The sequence below is a fragment of the Buteo buteo genome, chromosome 6 (genome assembly GCF_964188355.1).
Source record: "Buteo buteo chromosome 6, bButBut1.hap1.1, whole genome shotgun sequence".
Taxonomy (NCBI): domain Eukaryota; kingdom Metazoa; phylum Chordata; class Aves; order Accipitriformes; family Accipitridae; genus Buteo; species Buteo buteo.
In genome coordinates, this window is record NC_134176.1 from 25262313 (window position 1) to 25275670 (window position 13358).

General features: G+C 49.7%; 2 protein-coding genes across 3 annotated transcripts; one reads left to right on the forward strand and one right to left on the reverse strand.

The window, feature by feature from the left end:
* Nucleotides 1-3281: 3281 nt before the first annotated feature.
* On the forward strand, nt 3282-8493 carry NOXRED1 (NADP dependent oxidoreductase domain containing 1). The gene is given in 7 exon segments (XM_075031007.1): nt 3282-3349; nt 3689-3818; nt 3820-3856; nt 4947-5127; nt 6374-6485; nt 7536-7759; nt 8388-8493. Coding segments are annotated over 7 exon segments (858 nt in total).
* On the reverse strand, nt 8310-13192 carry SAMD15 (sterile alpha motif domain containing 15). Of its 2 annotated transcripts, XM_075030091.1 has the most exons (4): nt 12944-13192; nt 12677-12775; nt 12435-12484; nt 8310-10215 (listed from the first exon to the last, which is right to left on the reverse strand). In XM_075030091.1, the coding sequence occupies exons 1-3, from the start codon at nt 13085-13087 to the stop codon at nt 12479-12481; spliced, it is 249 nt and encodes an 82-aa protein (XP_074886192.1). In that variant the 5' UTR covers nt 13088-13192; the 3' UTR covers nt 8310-10215; nt 12435-12478. The 2 variants fall into 2 exon arrangements, with proteins under 2 accessions (XP_074886192.1, XP_074886191.1); XM_075030090.1 differs by lacking the exon at nt 12435-12484 and having other exon boundaries at nt 12944-13186.
* Nucleotides 13193-13358: the final 166 nt, after the last annotated feature.

Here is a 13358-nt window from a genome sequence, read left to right on the forward strand (position 1 = left end):
ATCACCTTCCTTAACCTGCTGGCAACATTCATCCTAAGGCAACCCAGGATGCTGTTAGCTAGGGTAAGGTTTGCTGCCAGGCTCTCCTGCATGCCCCTGGCCAGGACGTTGCTTGGTTGTAGGCGTCGGAATGGTGTCACTGGTTGGGATTTACGTCAGGGAGCAACAGGAGAAGCTGAATGCACCCTTGGAGGAATCTGATGAAGCCATGAAATAAATCTTCACGCCTGTATTCTCCAAGCATGGGTCCTGGATGCTTCTTTTGTGGTATGACCAATGATACAGATGTGTAAGGATCTACGTAAGTCCAGCAGCTGTGATCCAGGAGCTGTGATCTGGCTATGCCTACTGATCCCCTGACCTCTGTGTGCAGTTTGCAGGATGCAGTGCTTCTGATCTGTGGGTAGTGGCACTGTCAATGTCCCAAGCAAAGCAGGACCACTTGTAACAGAAAATGCTGATGTGCCACATGGGATGGGCTTAGTGATTTAGATGTTCCTCACAGCCCAATACTAGAAGCTGGATACCAGCATTGTGAGCACCTTCGAGAGCACCAGGATACCATGTCTGGTGTGTCTGATTGATTGTGTGCGGTGCATCAGGGAACGTTTGTCTATAAGGCAGCATTTGGGAGCCCCAACACTTTTTCCTGGGTTCCTCAGGCCACAGCTCACAGGCTACCCATGACTACTCTGTGTGGGCAGGAAGAGGAGGATTTCCAGGGAAATGTGTCCTATGGCTGGGGAGAGTGGGGTTGTCCTGATTTCAGCTGGGATAGAGTTAACTGTCTTCCTAGTAGCTGGTATAGTGCTATGTTTTGAGTTCAGTATGAGAAGTATGTTGATAACACTGATGTTTTCAGTTGTTGTTAAGTAGTGTTTAGTCTAAAGTCAAGGATTTTTCAGCTTCTCAAGCCCAGCCAGCGAGAAAGCTGGAGGGGCACAAGAAGTTGGCACAGGACACAGCCAGGGCACCTGACCCAAACTGGCCAACAGGATATTCCATACCATGGGACATCCCATCTAGTATAGGAACTGGGGGGAGTGGGGGTGGGGGAATCGCCGCTCGGGGACTAGCTGGGTGTTGGTCGGCGGGTGGTGAGCAATTGCACTGCGCATCATTTGTACGTTCCAATCCTTTCATTATTGCTGTTGTCGTTTTATCAGTGTTATCATTATCATTATTAGTTTCTTCTTTTCTGTTCTATTAAAGTGTTCTTATCTCAACCCATGGGTTTTTTTTCTCTTCCCGATTTTCTCCCCCATCCCACTGGGTGGCGGGGGAGTGAGTGAGCGGCTGCGTGGTGCTTAGTTGCTCGCTGGGTTTAAGCCATGACAGGGGTTTATGTAATGTAGTAAACCTAAAATTACTGTAGAGCTGATGGTTTTGGTTGGATTTTTTTTTTTTTTTTAAAGCAATGTGGCAGGCACTGCCTAGCTATGTGGATGATGTTGGGACAGCCTCAGTGGGATACAGGTTTCCTCTTTAATACCTGTCCTAGGCTCTGTGTACTTTTGGCATGTATCTGCTTTTAGGCAGCACAGTCCAGCTGATGAAGTAGATCATGGACAGAATTTGCATGAAAGTAGCAAAATGCTTTCTTTTTTGCTTCCTTTGGAAATTCAACCCATCTGCCCCCACTGGAGAGGCCAGCCTTCTTCTGGTTGAGAGCACCTTTTCCCCATGAACATGTGTGGGCAGGAGCTGGCATAGAGACATGTTCAACCCCTGCCCTCTCAGTTTTTTCATGCTGACCTAGCTGCTGGCCTTCAGGGTGGCACAGCTGCACCCAGCAGAAAAAAATAGAGACTGCTGCAGTGAAGGTGGTCCTCCCCCACGACTGATTTCTGCTTTCTTCTGTGCTCTGGGGGATGCTGCAGTGGCTTCAGAAAAGCCCATGCTCCCAGCTTCCTCAGGTGAAAGCGTGCTGTTCTCCAGTAACTGGGCGCTCACCATGGCAGCAGCAGTGCCCAGGTTGGGATGGCTAGGCACCCCCAGGGGTCTGGGCTTGCTACCCACACAGGTAGGGCTGGTGCCTGCCACCCCATCGGGGGACATGAACCAGGACAGAACCTGAGCAGGTGGAAATTTGGGGGCCTCATTCAGGCCATCCTCATTCCTTGTGCCAACTACTGTGGTGCTATGGGCACCAGCAGACTGTGGGTGGTAAACAGTGTAAGACATTCCAACCACTTGCGATGGGGCATGGGGTCATTTTTGTCCCTGATGAGCTTGGCTGAGGGTGTTTCAGCCCAGTTGGTGCCTCACCCTGTGGGAGCTGTGCCTGAGTCGGGTAAGCTGCAGAGAGCCTTAGGGAACAGGCCAGTTTTTGCCTCTCTCCATCTCCAGTGCAGGTTTGTGATACACTGAAGCATGTTCCAGCTTCCATCAGGGGACACAAGTAGTTCAGATAGCTCAGCAGTGCCCTGCTCTGGCCAAGAGCACTGTACATTTGCCTTGCGTCAGGCTACATGGTGCACGAAGCTGTCCTCTGCTGAAGCAGGCAGGGCGGGGAGATGCTGCGCCAGCCACCTCTAAACCCCCAGCACCTTTGCTGGCTGAAATGCCATCTCTTTAGTAAAGGATGGAATCAGCTGCTCCAGTTTTCAGAGCTTTCTGGGATAGTCATAGTCACTCTGTTGTTGTGACAGTTGCCTCATACCCCTGAAACCATCCCTGCAGCTCTCTTCAAGCAGTAAGACAGGTCCTGGGCAAGGATTCCCACACCTGGACACTGTTGAGCTGGCTGTGCCATGACACAGGGACTTCATGGCAAATACATGCAGGGAAAAGGAGCTGAGAGGCTGCTCAGCTGGGGAGGGCAGGAGGCACAGTATCGGCCTAGAAAAGCTGAGGGCGAATGAAAAAAATAGCTTCAAAGTGGAAAACTGAACCATGTGCTGAAGGTTAGATTTTCTCCTTATTTCCAGCCCAGAAGCAGCTTCAATGAAGTCTGTCCCAAGTGCTGTGCCAGCAGCTTGCAGGTAGCTGGGCTTTAAAGTCCCTCTGGGACTTGTGTAATAGAGAAACGCAGCATCAGAGAAAGCATGGGTTCAGACTTCCACTGATGGATGCATCTTGTTCTTGGTGGCTGTGTTGCGTGTGGGGACCAGCCACTTTTCTAGATCCCATGTCAGCAAGGAGAAACCCTGAGAAGGGCTGGGGTCTCACACTACGGGTAAAACCCTGGCAGGTGCTAGGATGGACTGCAATGCTGCATGGGTGGAGGCTGTGTCCCTCTTCTAAATCCTTGCTGCTGATGCTTGTCCTTCTGGGCCAAGATGTGGGACATTACAGAGCCTTTTGAGTCCTCTCAGGCTGATGAAGCAGCAGAAGGTGAGGCCTTGAAGTATCTGCCAGGTATCAGCTCTCAATTGCTGAGCTGCTTTACAGTTAGTGCTCAGTTAGCCTCAGCATGGGTGGTGTGTTTTGGGATGGGGACACCATGCTCCCTGGGGTCTAGCCCCAAGCCCCACAGATGCTGTGCATACCAGGCTGCAGCTATCAGCTTCTGCCTCTCTGGCAATCCCATTGGAGAGCAGGGGTGTGAGTTGGGCTGGATGCAAGGAGTAGGGTTGGGATGCGCTATCTGGACATGTGGCAGGGGACCCTTCCTGGAAGTGTAGGACCACATGTGGTCTGGGGAAACCGTGGCTGGTGCTGGGCTTCTCTGCTTCCCCTGGCACAGCAGGACTGAGAAGGGTTTGCCAACTTCCTTGGGGGACAGCCATGGCCCAAAGGTTGGGATTATTGGCAGGGGCCACCTTGGGAAGCAGCCGGCCCGAGCATTCCTGATGCTGAGCTGGACTCTGTGCACCCAGTATCCATGTTTCCACCAGGTGTCCTGAGACCCTGCGTAAGTGCTCCCCAGCCTATGACTGGAAGTGGGACTGCACTTATGTGGACTTTTTAACTGCACTTTTTTCATAGCATTTCAGGCAGAACTCACTAAATAATGTTTTTCTGCCAAAAATATGGAAGGCATTGAAACTCCAGGTTTTTTATTGGGAAGCAGAGGATGCTGTTGTAGAAAAGATTTTTATTGGGTTGGAAACCCACTGTCCACCAAACAATAATTTAGTTTGCTTTTTTTTTACCAGTGCTATCTGAGCGTTGGTAGAGACATTAACCCTGTTTTTTGAACGCTGGCTAGTTAAAGAACCATTTTAGTTTAGTCCCCCCTATTTTCGTGGCTCTTCAAAATTCTCCTTATCATTTGCCAAGAGCCTGGTTGGTGACTGAGACTCCAAGTTGTTAATTATTCACCCAATAGAGAACACATCTCCTCAGATAAGCAGCAGTGCTGAAACAGAGACGTCCCCCTCCTTGTTTCATGGCTGCAGGGTCAGTTGTAGCAGACAAGCGTCTCACTGGGCTCTGAACATCCAGCCAGGAGAGGGGATCAGCCTGCAGCATTACAGGAACTGTGTGCATACAAACTGTCAACTGCCCCGTAAACTCTTACATAAAACAAGACAAGTGGGGAGAATGGTCCTCCAGGGAGATGCTTGGAACAATCAAATCCTCTTCTAATCATCTCAGGGCAGAGAGGAAGCAGGGATTATTAAATGGCTTTTTATAGATCTTGAAAACTAGCCAGATCCCAAGGCTCGGCTGTTTCAGCTAAAGGCTTTAAATCAGCCTGCGTGAACTGGGTCCAGGCAGCTGAGGCAGCTGAGCTCTCTGCATATTTATTCCTGGCAAAGTGGCTGCCTGCTCCCTGTCAGTCTGCTGCTGCCCTTTACCATGTGTAGGAGTGGTGATGGGCAGCAGCCAAAGTCCCTCCATGCTACTTTGGGCAGGCAGCCAGCAGTCCCAGCCTGGTTTGTGTTTCACCTGCATGTGGCAGAGCACAAGTAACCACACTGCCAGTGCCCAGAGGTGCTGGTCGGTCACCTGTGCTGGTTCTGTGGGCTCTTGAGTCCCTTTCTCCTTGCTTATTGCAGCAGACCTGCAGAAGCAGGTGCTCGCGTGCTTTTATGACAACACTCAGCTGGTGGCCTGGGTGGATGTTGCGTTCCTCTGTTGCCTCCTGTCACATCTGCCATCCATCTGCTCCGTCGTTCGTCCTGCCATCCAGAAACACGGCATTGTGTACAGCCTCGTCACCACTGTCCCTCTCCTCAGGTAAAACGGACCACGTCATTTCAGACCCTGGACGGGCTGCCATAGTTTGGGACATCACAGGGCAAGTGCAGCGCGCGTGTGCTCTGGCCGAGCCGGAGCTGTGCAGAAGAACAGCTCTTATTGCCTCTCACAATTTTATTGTGAAACGCCATTGCAAACTTTGTCACGGTTTGCCACTTCCCCAAGTCCCCAACTGCTGGAGTCACGGGAACACTTTAGGGTTTCAGCTTTCTGTTTGTCTAGAGGAAGTTGTAGACTTTATGGATATAAACCTGAAAATATGATCAAAAGGAGTCAAGGGAGCTCCAGATCAAACCCAATGCTGGCATTGAAACCCCGCTCCTGCCAGGGCCTCAGATTATCGCTGCAAGATAACCTGTTGTGAGACAGCGCAGGAAACAAGGTGCAGAGAAGCAGCCTTCAGTCTCCACAGTTGAAAAAGCAAACTCGGCGCATTGTGTTTCACTTTAAACCGCTGCCGTAGCTCTCGGGAGGGCTCCGAGTGCAGGGGTACGACCTGTACCTCCTGCTCCTGACTCCTGGGGGTGCCCAGCCCCTGTGGTTAGGCCAGTCCTGGCCACCTGCTGAGGTGACCAGTGAGGGGCCAAACGTGACGCTGCTCTCCATGCTATGGGCGAGGCTGTTCACTAGTAAAAGGTTTGCTGATCCTGCAAAGGCTAACTGCTTCCTCCTTTCCAGCTAAACCTAGTTTCTCCCCCATCAGCTAAACCTGGGTGATGCTGGCTGTTTATTGCAGGGCTGAGGGAGGGCAGGCGGACAAGTAGTGGGGATCCAGCTGGAGAGGGGAGAGGAGAGGAAAAGATAGGAGAGACCTTGCTTGAGGGAATCTGCCTGCAGTGGGGAGGGACCTGGACCTCAACACGTTCCTGTGCTGCTGCAGTTGTGGTATGACCTATGTGCACTGGGGGAGAAAGTGCAACGGATGATTTTTATGCACATCCACACCTTTTTTTTTTTTTTTTTAAACAGACCACTACATGGCAAAATTAACAATCCTACTCTGCCCATCTCTCCGTTGGCAGTGTTAAGGCCCATGGATTAACTTTAACAGAAGGCAATGAGGTTCCATCAGATGGGAAGAACCTTTCTAGCTGGTTAAGACGGCTGTTGGAAAGGAGTCGTTATAAGAAACGTTAATGGGATGAATCCCAGCAACTGTCAACTCAGCCACGGGTGGTGCGGTGGGATATTCCCTGCTGCTTCCTCCGGCTTTCCCTCGCCGCAGAACCTTCAGACCCCACGACCCCACCCGTGCCGTGCGTCCCACCGCCGGCTCCGGGCACCTGCTCCGCCGCAGCGCAGCCCGGGCTCTGCGGGAGCCCCCTCTCCCTCTCCCGGTACGCTCCTTTCGGCCGCCTCCGCTCTCGGGTAGAAGCAACTCCTTGGCGACAGTGCCACCGTGAGGCCGGCCGCGGGCCAGGAGCCTCTCGGGGCGGGGGGCGAAGGGGACGGGACGGTCCCAGCGGCGCTGCGAGCCCCTGCTGCTGCTGCTGGGCAGGCGACGTGCCCCTGCCGTTCCCGAGGGAAAAGCTCTCTTCTTCCTTAGCCGTGGCAGCAGTCCTTCTGAGGAGTTGCGCTCGGTGGTTCCCCTGCCTGTATGGTTCGAGGCTGGGTCTGGGCCGGCGGTAATTTTGTTAGTTAGTTTTGTGAAATCCCTCCTAGAGAAATCCTGGCAATGTACAGCTGCAGCTGGAGTGGAAATAGGATGCGTGGAAGGGGGTAGTTATGCACGAGAAGCGGATGGGCAAAATGAGGCAGTGTGTGTCTCCTCCACCAGTTTCTCTGATCAGCGCCCCGGGGGGTCACCCTGTCTTACAGGAGCACCGCTTTACATGTACCTGCCACCAATTTCTAAACAGCTACCGCTTCCCTTCATGAAACAATAGTACCTCTGAGGCTAAATCAGCGAGCAGGAACTGAGATACACTTTCTGAGCCAGAACACGGTCCAAAATCTTTTTCTCTTCCCCCAGGCACAACTTCTGTTTCCATGGACATGCTGTTCCTATTGCCGCCTGCTACCTCTGTCCATCGCAATTTCATTATACGCTTCTGCACGCACTTCTAATTCTTGCATTGCTGAATGCTCTTAAAGCAGCTACAGTGCTTATCGTGCCATGATGGCTGAATGGTTATAGGACTTTATACGCAGCCTGTAAAGGACTTCTGTTTACTTGATGAGAATGAGCTACAGGAAATACAAGCTACACTAGACTTGTTACTATTAATTTCAGCATCCTTTACCTAAAATGATCCTAGATCAGAGGTTTCAAATAAACCAGCTCTGATTGATTGCCAATGCAATTCTTCACAGGAGTGGGAGATGAGAATATCCCTTCACACCTGTGTGCACACTGGTAATTGACATTTGATTTTGTTTGTCCTGCAGGGAAAATAAGAGTCAATGCTGAATGGCTGGTGGCCATTTTCTGTGCAGCCCTGAACAGCAGCACACGTCAGAGCCTGCCTCACCAGAAGGCACTGAAATTACTCAGTGACCTCTGTGTTCCTGAACGCTGCCCCATCTGTGCAGAGCAGAAAACTTCCTGCCCACGGTTTTTGTGCAAGAGTTTTGCCAGCAAAGGTTTTGCCTCTTCAAGGACTCAAGAGGGGTAAGTAAAGGGTTGAATGCCGAGGTACTGCTTGTCCAGACTTCCTCTTTGCTCTGAAACTTGCCTCATCCCACAGCTGAAGCATGGGCTGTCTTGTTGGGTTGGAAGGTGCTGAACTTGGTGTTGCCCTTAGAACCACAAACCTGCCAGGGAAGATTGCCTTAGATGATGTATTAGCAATAAAAGACCTGGACTATCATCCCTGAGTTATTTTGTCCCTGGTTCCTGTTTGGCTACTTATCAGGGTTGTATGAAGCCACTGATCAGGACTGGAGCATTGGATGCAGAAAAAAAATTCCTATGGGAGTATCTGGAGAGGACAGTTCTTAGGGGTAATAACCTTATGGTAGTTTGTGGACAAGACTATTAAGGATGTTAAGTCAGGGGAAACACTGCTTGAGGGAAAGGAGTCCTGCTTGTGCAGGATTGTTCTAGAGCCATTAGGCTCAGTTTTGCCCCACATGGCAGAGTAATTCCTGGAACACTTTAGATTCAAGTTTCTGAGTCTGATTGTTTCTCAAAGACCCAAGAAAGAGACTTGCAGTCACACACTGAAGAAAACCTTTATTTGTTAAATTATTAGCAGGCTGCTTCAGACTGTTATAGCCCACAAATGTTTCCACTCCAGAACCTTCCCCTGCTTTGACCTGACAGCTGCACAACTGAGACAGCCTCCCTTTAGCCAGCTGCTAGAAAAGAGTGAGCTTGTCCAGCGCCATCTTGCTCTACTATAGCAGGCACCCTTTGGGGACTGGCCTACAAAGTAATGTGGGCTGATCAGCACCAAGACATCTCTTACTTCAGCTGTAGCGGAGCCTGGTGTGATGTTGGATAACAAGCCTCCATTCTCCAAGCTGCTACTGACATTTTCTCAGAAATTCCAGAGGAAACTGCTGACCATGATTCTAAATCCTCATAAAGTATAATGAAGCCCATGGCAGAATGCTTTGCTGAGGTCTCATCCCAGCCCCCTCATGGGACTGAGAGGTGCAAGAACCAGCACTGTTTGCCCTTGGACTCCTTAAAATATTCCAGCCAATAACTCTATGTACACATTTGCTTCTACAAGTTTCACTCTCTAGACTGCTCAGCAAACTTGCTTCTCCCTGGCTGCCTGAGTCTTGCTTTATTTTGGTCTGAATTTGCTTATTACATAGTCATCTTGGCCTACAAACTGCTTCAATTTCACTGCATTTCTGTTGCAGTTTCAATAGAAAACTGAATTACAAAACCAAGTTACAGTTGTTTTGTAGTGGCTACAGCTTTGGCGTAAATAACTAAACAGGCTTGGGCCCAGTTTTGTTTGTTTTTTAATTTTTCCATGGGGGATCTTGAGGAAGCCATTGCTGCCAGGCAAAATAGTAATGATTTAGTCAGGAGGTCTTTCTGTTGAGCCAGGCTTAAATCAGCACTTATTGATACTTCCTTGCTGGCGACAATGCACCCCACCGCCACCAATCATATGGTACTTCTTTCAAGGAAAAAGGAGATAATTGGGTATTGTGTCCAAATCCACCCAGAACAAAGCATTTTTGTATTTCCTAAATTCTCTAGTTCAGCTTGCAGTATTCTCTTATACTTCTGGCCATCATCTATCCTGTCTTTCAGTACTGTTTACTATGATAAACCACTGCTTGGTTTTGCCTCTCAGGAAATAATTTCTGTGGTGAGGCCAGGGATTAGTTGTGCATGTTGTAGCTAGGCCCCTCGCCTAATTATGATTGCTGACAGCAGCTGGCACCACACCTGTATAGCAGTTATTGTATATGCCATTTATCTTATGTCTGGGCTTTACAGTGAGCCCAGTCTGCAGACACTAAAGCCTGGGAGAAATCTATTCACGTGAGCTGCAGGGAAGTTGTTATCAGTCACTGGTAATTAAAATATGTCTATGATTGTTGGTTGGTCTTTTTAATCAACCGTGAAGCAGAAGTCAAAGACAGACAGTGGTACAGTCTGATTTATAGCTTCTGCTTCATTTAGTTCCTGGAAGCAAACAAAGGATTGCAGAAAAGTGCCAATGTGGGGATGTGTTTGCTGTCATCAAATGGCTACAAGCTGCAATGGCCTTTTCTATATTTGGGAGAAGGTGGAACCGTACCTCCTTGGACAAATTGCAAGGTAATAAGGGTATATTCTGCTGTCCCTGCTGGTCTTCTTACAAAGTGCAGTGCGAGTCTCTAATCCTGCCTCTGGCTGCCCTGCAATATGGGGAGAGCATCTGCTTCTACCCCTTCTACCCCAGTCTGGGCTCGTTGCAAAGGAGGAACTATAGTATAGGCCTCCAGTCCTGCTTCTTGGATAAACTGTGAGAAAGTGAGGGCATCTGCTTTCTTTCCTGATCGGGATTTTTGCTCCAGGAAGAGACCCATGTTGTCTCTGTAGGGGAGGGCAATGGATCTGTTGAACAGTGGCTCCTCAGTCCCCAGCAACTCTCGCACGTGTCGTGAAATCTCCTGAAATACAAGACAAAATACTAGAAATTCTCATTTCACAGGGCAACAGCTAATAACATTCATTCTGTGTCAGAGCAGCAGGAAAAAGAACTGAATTTCTGAACTTTGGAACCGTTTCATGCTTGAAGTTGCAACTCGAGAGGGATCTGAACACGAGTGCCATGCGACGTTGTAAAAGCAGAGCAGACTGCACATTCTCCAGATTTACTGTGGGGGATGGCATCACATCCAGTCTCTTACTGGCACAAATAGCTCTGCTTTCCTCTTTGCACTTGCAGAACAAACAAGTTATGGGTGAATGAGCTGGAGTCTGTTCTGCCTAATGCAAAAACATTGCTGCTTGCTAAGCTATATTGTCAACAACAAAGTCTATACACAGAAGAGGTGTAAAAACTAACTAAACCAATAAGTTATATCGCTCATTAAGAAAATGATGGGTGACTGGCTGTCTGAGCCAGCTGGACCTGGAACTGTTGTGAACAGAGCCTTGCCATTATTTCTGAAGTCACTTCTGAGAATGTAACTTTCTGATTTGACCGAAGCTTTGAAATACAATCCACAAGGTTTTACTCATTTTCCACAGCATTTGCTCAAACTCTTCCCCCAACTTTGGCTTGACTCTGAAGAGCAGTACCCTACTTTGTATGATATCCAAAAAACCACCGGATGAGTACCTTCAGTGGGTTTGGTATTTAAAACACCAGTACAATGGAATTAAAACCAGCAGCAACTTCACTTGTTCATGCTGCGTAGCTGCCCCATAATTCACTGTGTAGTTCTCTACCAAACTGCCATTTCCTCTAAATTGCAAAAAGTTTCTATCTCACTGAGCTGATGCTATCACATTTATTTCTATAGTAACTATCTCGGTTTTAACTGTTCACAGCCTTTCATTGATATTTCTTGTTGGGAAGCTGATGTGCCCAGGATTATGGCCTTAACTTTGCTCTGAAACCTGCTCTAGTACACACTTCCTAAAAGACCCAAAGGGCCACATCCTGCTCAGAGCTCTGCACGCTCGGATTCTATCAAAATAAAGTTCTCTAAAACACAAATAACTGGCAGGATAGGGCATGATCTTCAAGAACATCTAGGTTCCACTGAAATCTGTGAGATGTTCCCAATTCACTTGCAAGCTTTGGAAAACATTACAGAGACAGTCTCATTTCCAAGCTTGCTGCAGTATGCTGGCCATTGCCTTATCTCAGCTCCAAGGAATTTCAGTTTCTACAGGAGGAAGAATGGGTTACAGTTGATACCTCTAACCTGTGGCTTACTGTTTCTCAGCAGTTAAACCACCACCATACATAATCCCTATATTCCAATGTGAGGATGAGGCTTACAAAGCCTAGAAAATTCTTGCCATCTTTGATAAATGCAAATGACTATAAAGGCTGTATCTGCTTGTCCTAGAAATACTCTTGAAAGGCTGCTGTCTGAAAAACGAAGCATTGTAATTTGATGCCTTCTCCTCCAACCAACAGGCAAAGTTACGGCACTAGTCAATGTTTTTGGTGGCATATTTCATTTCAAACAAACAGTTAAGATGGTGCAGCCAAACAGGACTGTGATGAAATTGCTTTTTGGTGCTCCAGAATAAAACAAACAGTGTTCATACCCTAGTCGTTGGAGCATAAAGATTTTTCTCTTTTCCTGGTTATTTGAACTTCTACCTTGTGTCCTCTGGGGAAAGCAACTTTAAATTATGATGCGAAACAAATAATTTGGCTCTGTAAATGCAGCCCTGAGTCCCTCTATGGTTTCTATTAGGGAGGGCAAGGAGGGTAATGAAATTTAAGTCAACTTGCTTATTTTCTGAACTTCCAGGATGCTTTGGAAGGCCAGACTGTAGCCCCAAACTTCTGTCTAGTCAGCTTAACTATCAGTGTTTGTTAAAGAAAAGATACAGGTTTAAAGAAAAATGACCAGACAATTACATGTTTACAAAATGAGGAAGAGACAGCTGTTTGTGTTCAGCAAAGTGTAAAACAAGGAAGTAAAAATGAGTTGCCCTTCTGTTGCTTGAGATCGGTGGCTCAATTGCTGCAGTTTAAAACTGACTAGATTTTTAGAAATTCCACAAATCAGTAAGTGGAAAATTACTGAAAAGAAATTCTGAGGGATACTTAAGAAGGCGCATGCATCTTGCTAAGCAATTTCATGGGGGAAGAGGAGCAACACAGGCTTAAAGAAAGGCTAAGCACTTCTGATGCACTTACGGTGTCCCAGAAGGGAAGCCTGCGATCTCCAGCCGGCTAAGGATTTATACCTGAAAAGACTCAAGAAATGTAGCTGTTTGGCTGAACAAATTGGGTCGTCCAGTTTCAGGCTCACTCCGAATAAGCAATCTGCCTGGGGGGACAGGCTATCGCCTAGCTTGCTTGCAAGCAGAAGGTGTCAGAGAGCTGGGTGGGCTCCGAGGGGCTGAGGAGGGAGCTCCGGGACCCGCAGCCGGCCGCACCTGCATGTGGCCGAAGTCCGTGACACCCATGGCGGGCAGGCTGGAGCAGTTCACGAGGATGAGGCGGCGGCCGGTGATGCCGTTGGTCCTGAAGCACTCCTGGAAGCGGAGGGAAGGGCGGGTGGGCCGCGGGCAGCGGGTCGCCCTCGGCCATGACCGCCTCCCGCGCCCCCAGCGCTCACACACGCTCACACGCGCGAGTTCAGGGCCGCCGGCTCAGGTGGCGGTGAGGGTGTGAGCTTCCCGCCCGGGCCGGGAGCCCCGCACCTCGTACTGGGGGAAGCCGAGCCGCACCACCCACTCGGCCACCTCCGCGGCGCTCCAGGCCAGGAAGGGGCAGGCGGACCGCGGCCCCCCCGCGCCGTCGGGCTCGGGCTGCGGCCACTCGGCCGGCCCCGGGCTCGGCTCCATCAGCGCCGTCCCCAGGCCGCCGCGGTAACGCGTCCTTCTGGGCCCACGTTCCCATGGCAACCGCCGCTTCCTGGAGGTGCACCCCGTCTCCCTTCCGCCACCCCCTCCACCCCGTCGGCCTACAAAGCCGCCTGCCTCCCGCGCCTGGCGGCTCTGCGGAACTAGTTTTTGCTTGGCTGCGTTGTCGAGGGGGGAGACTGAGGGAAGAGCACCGAGGCACCACCCTCTCCCTTCTGCCTGGCTCACGCGCACCCGCTCGGCTCCTGCCAGC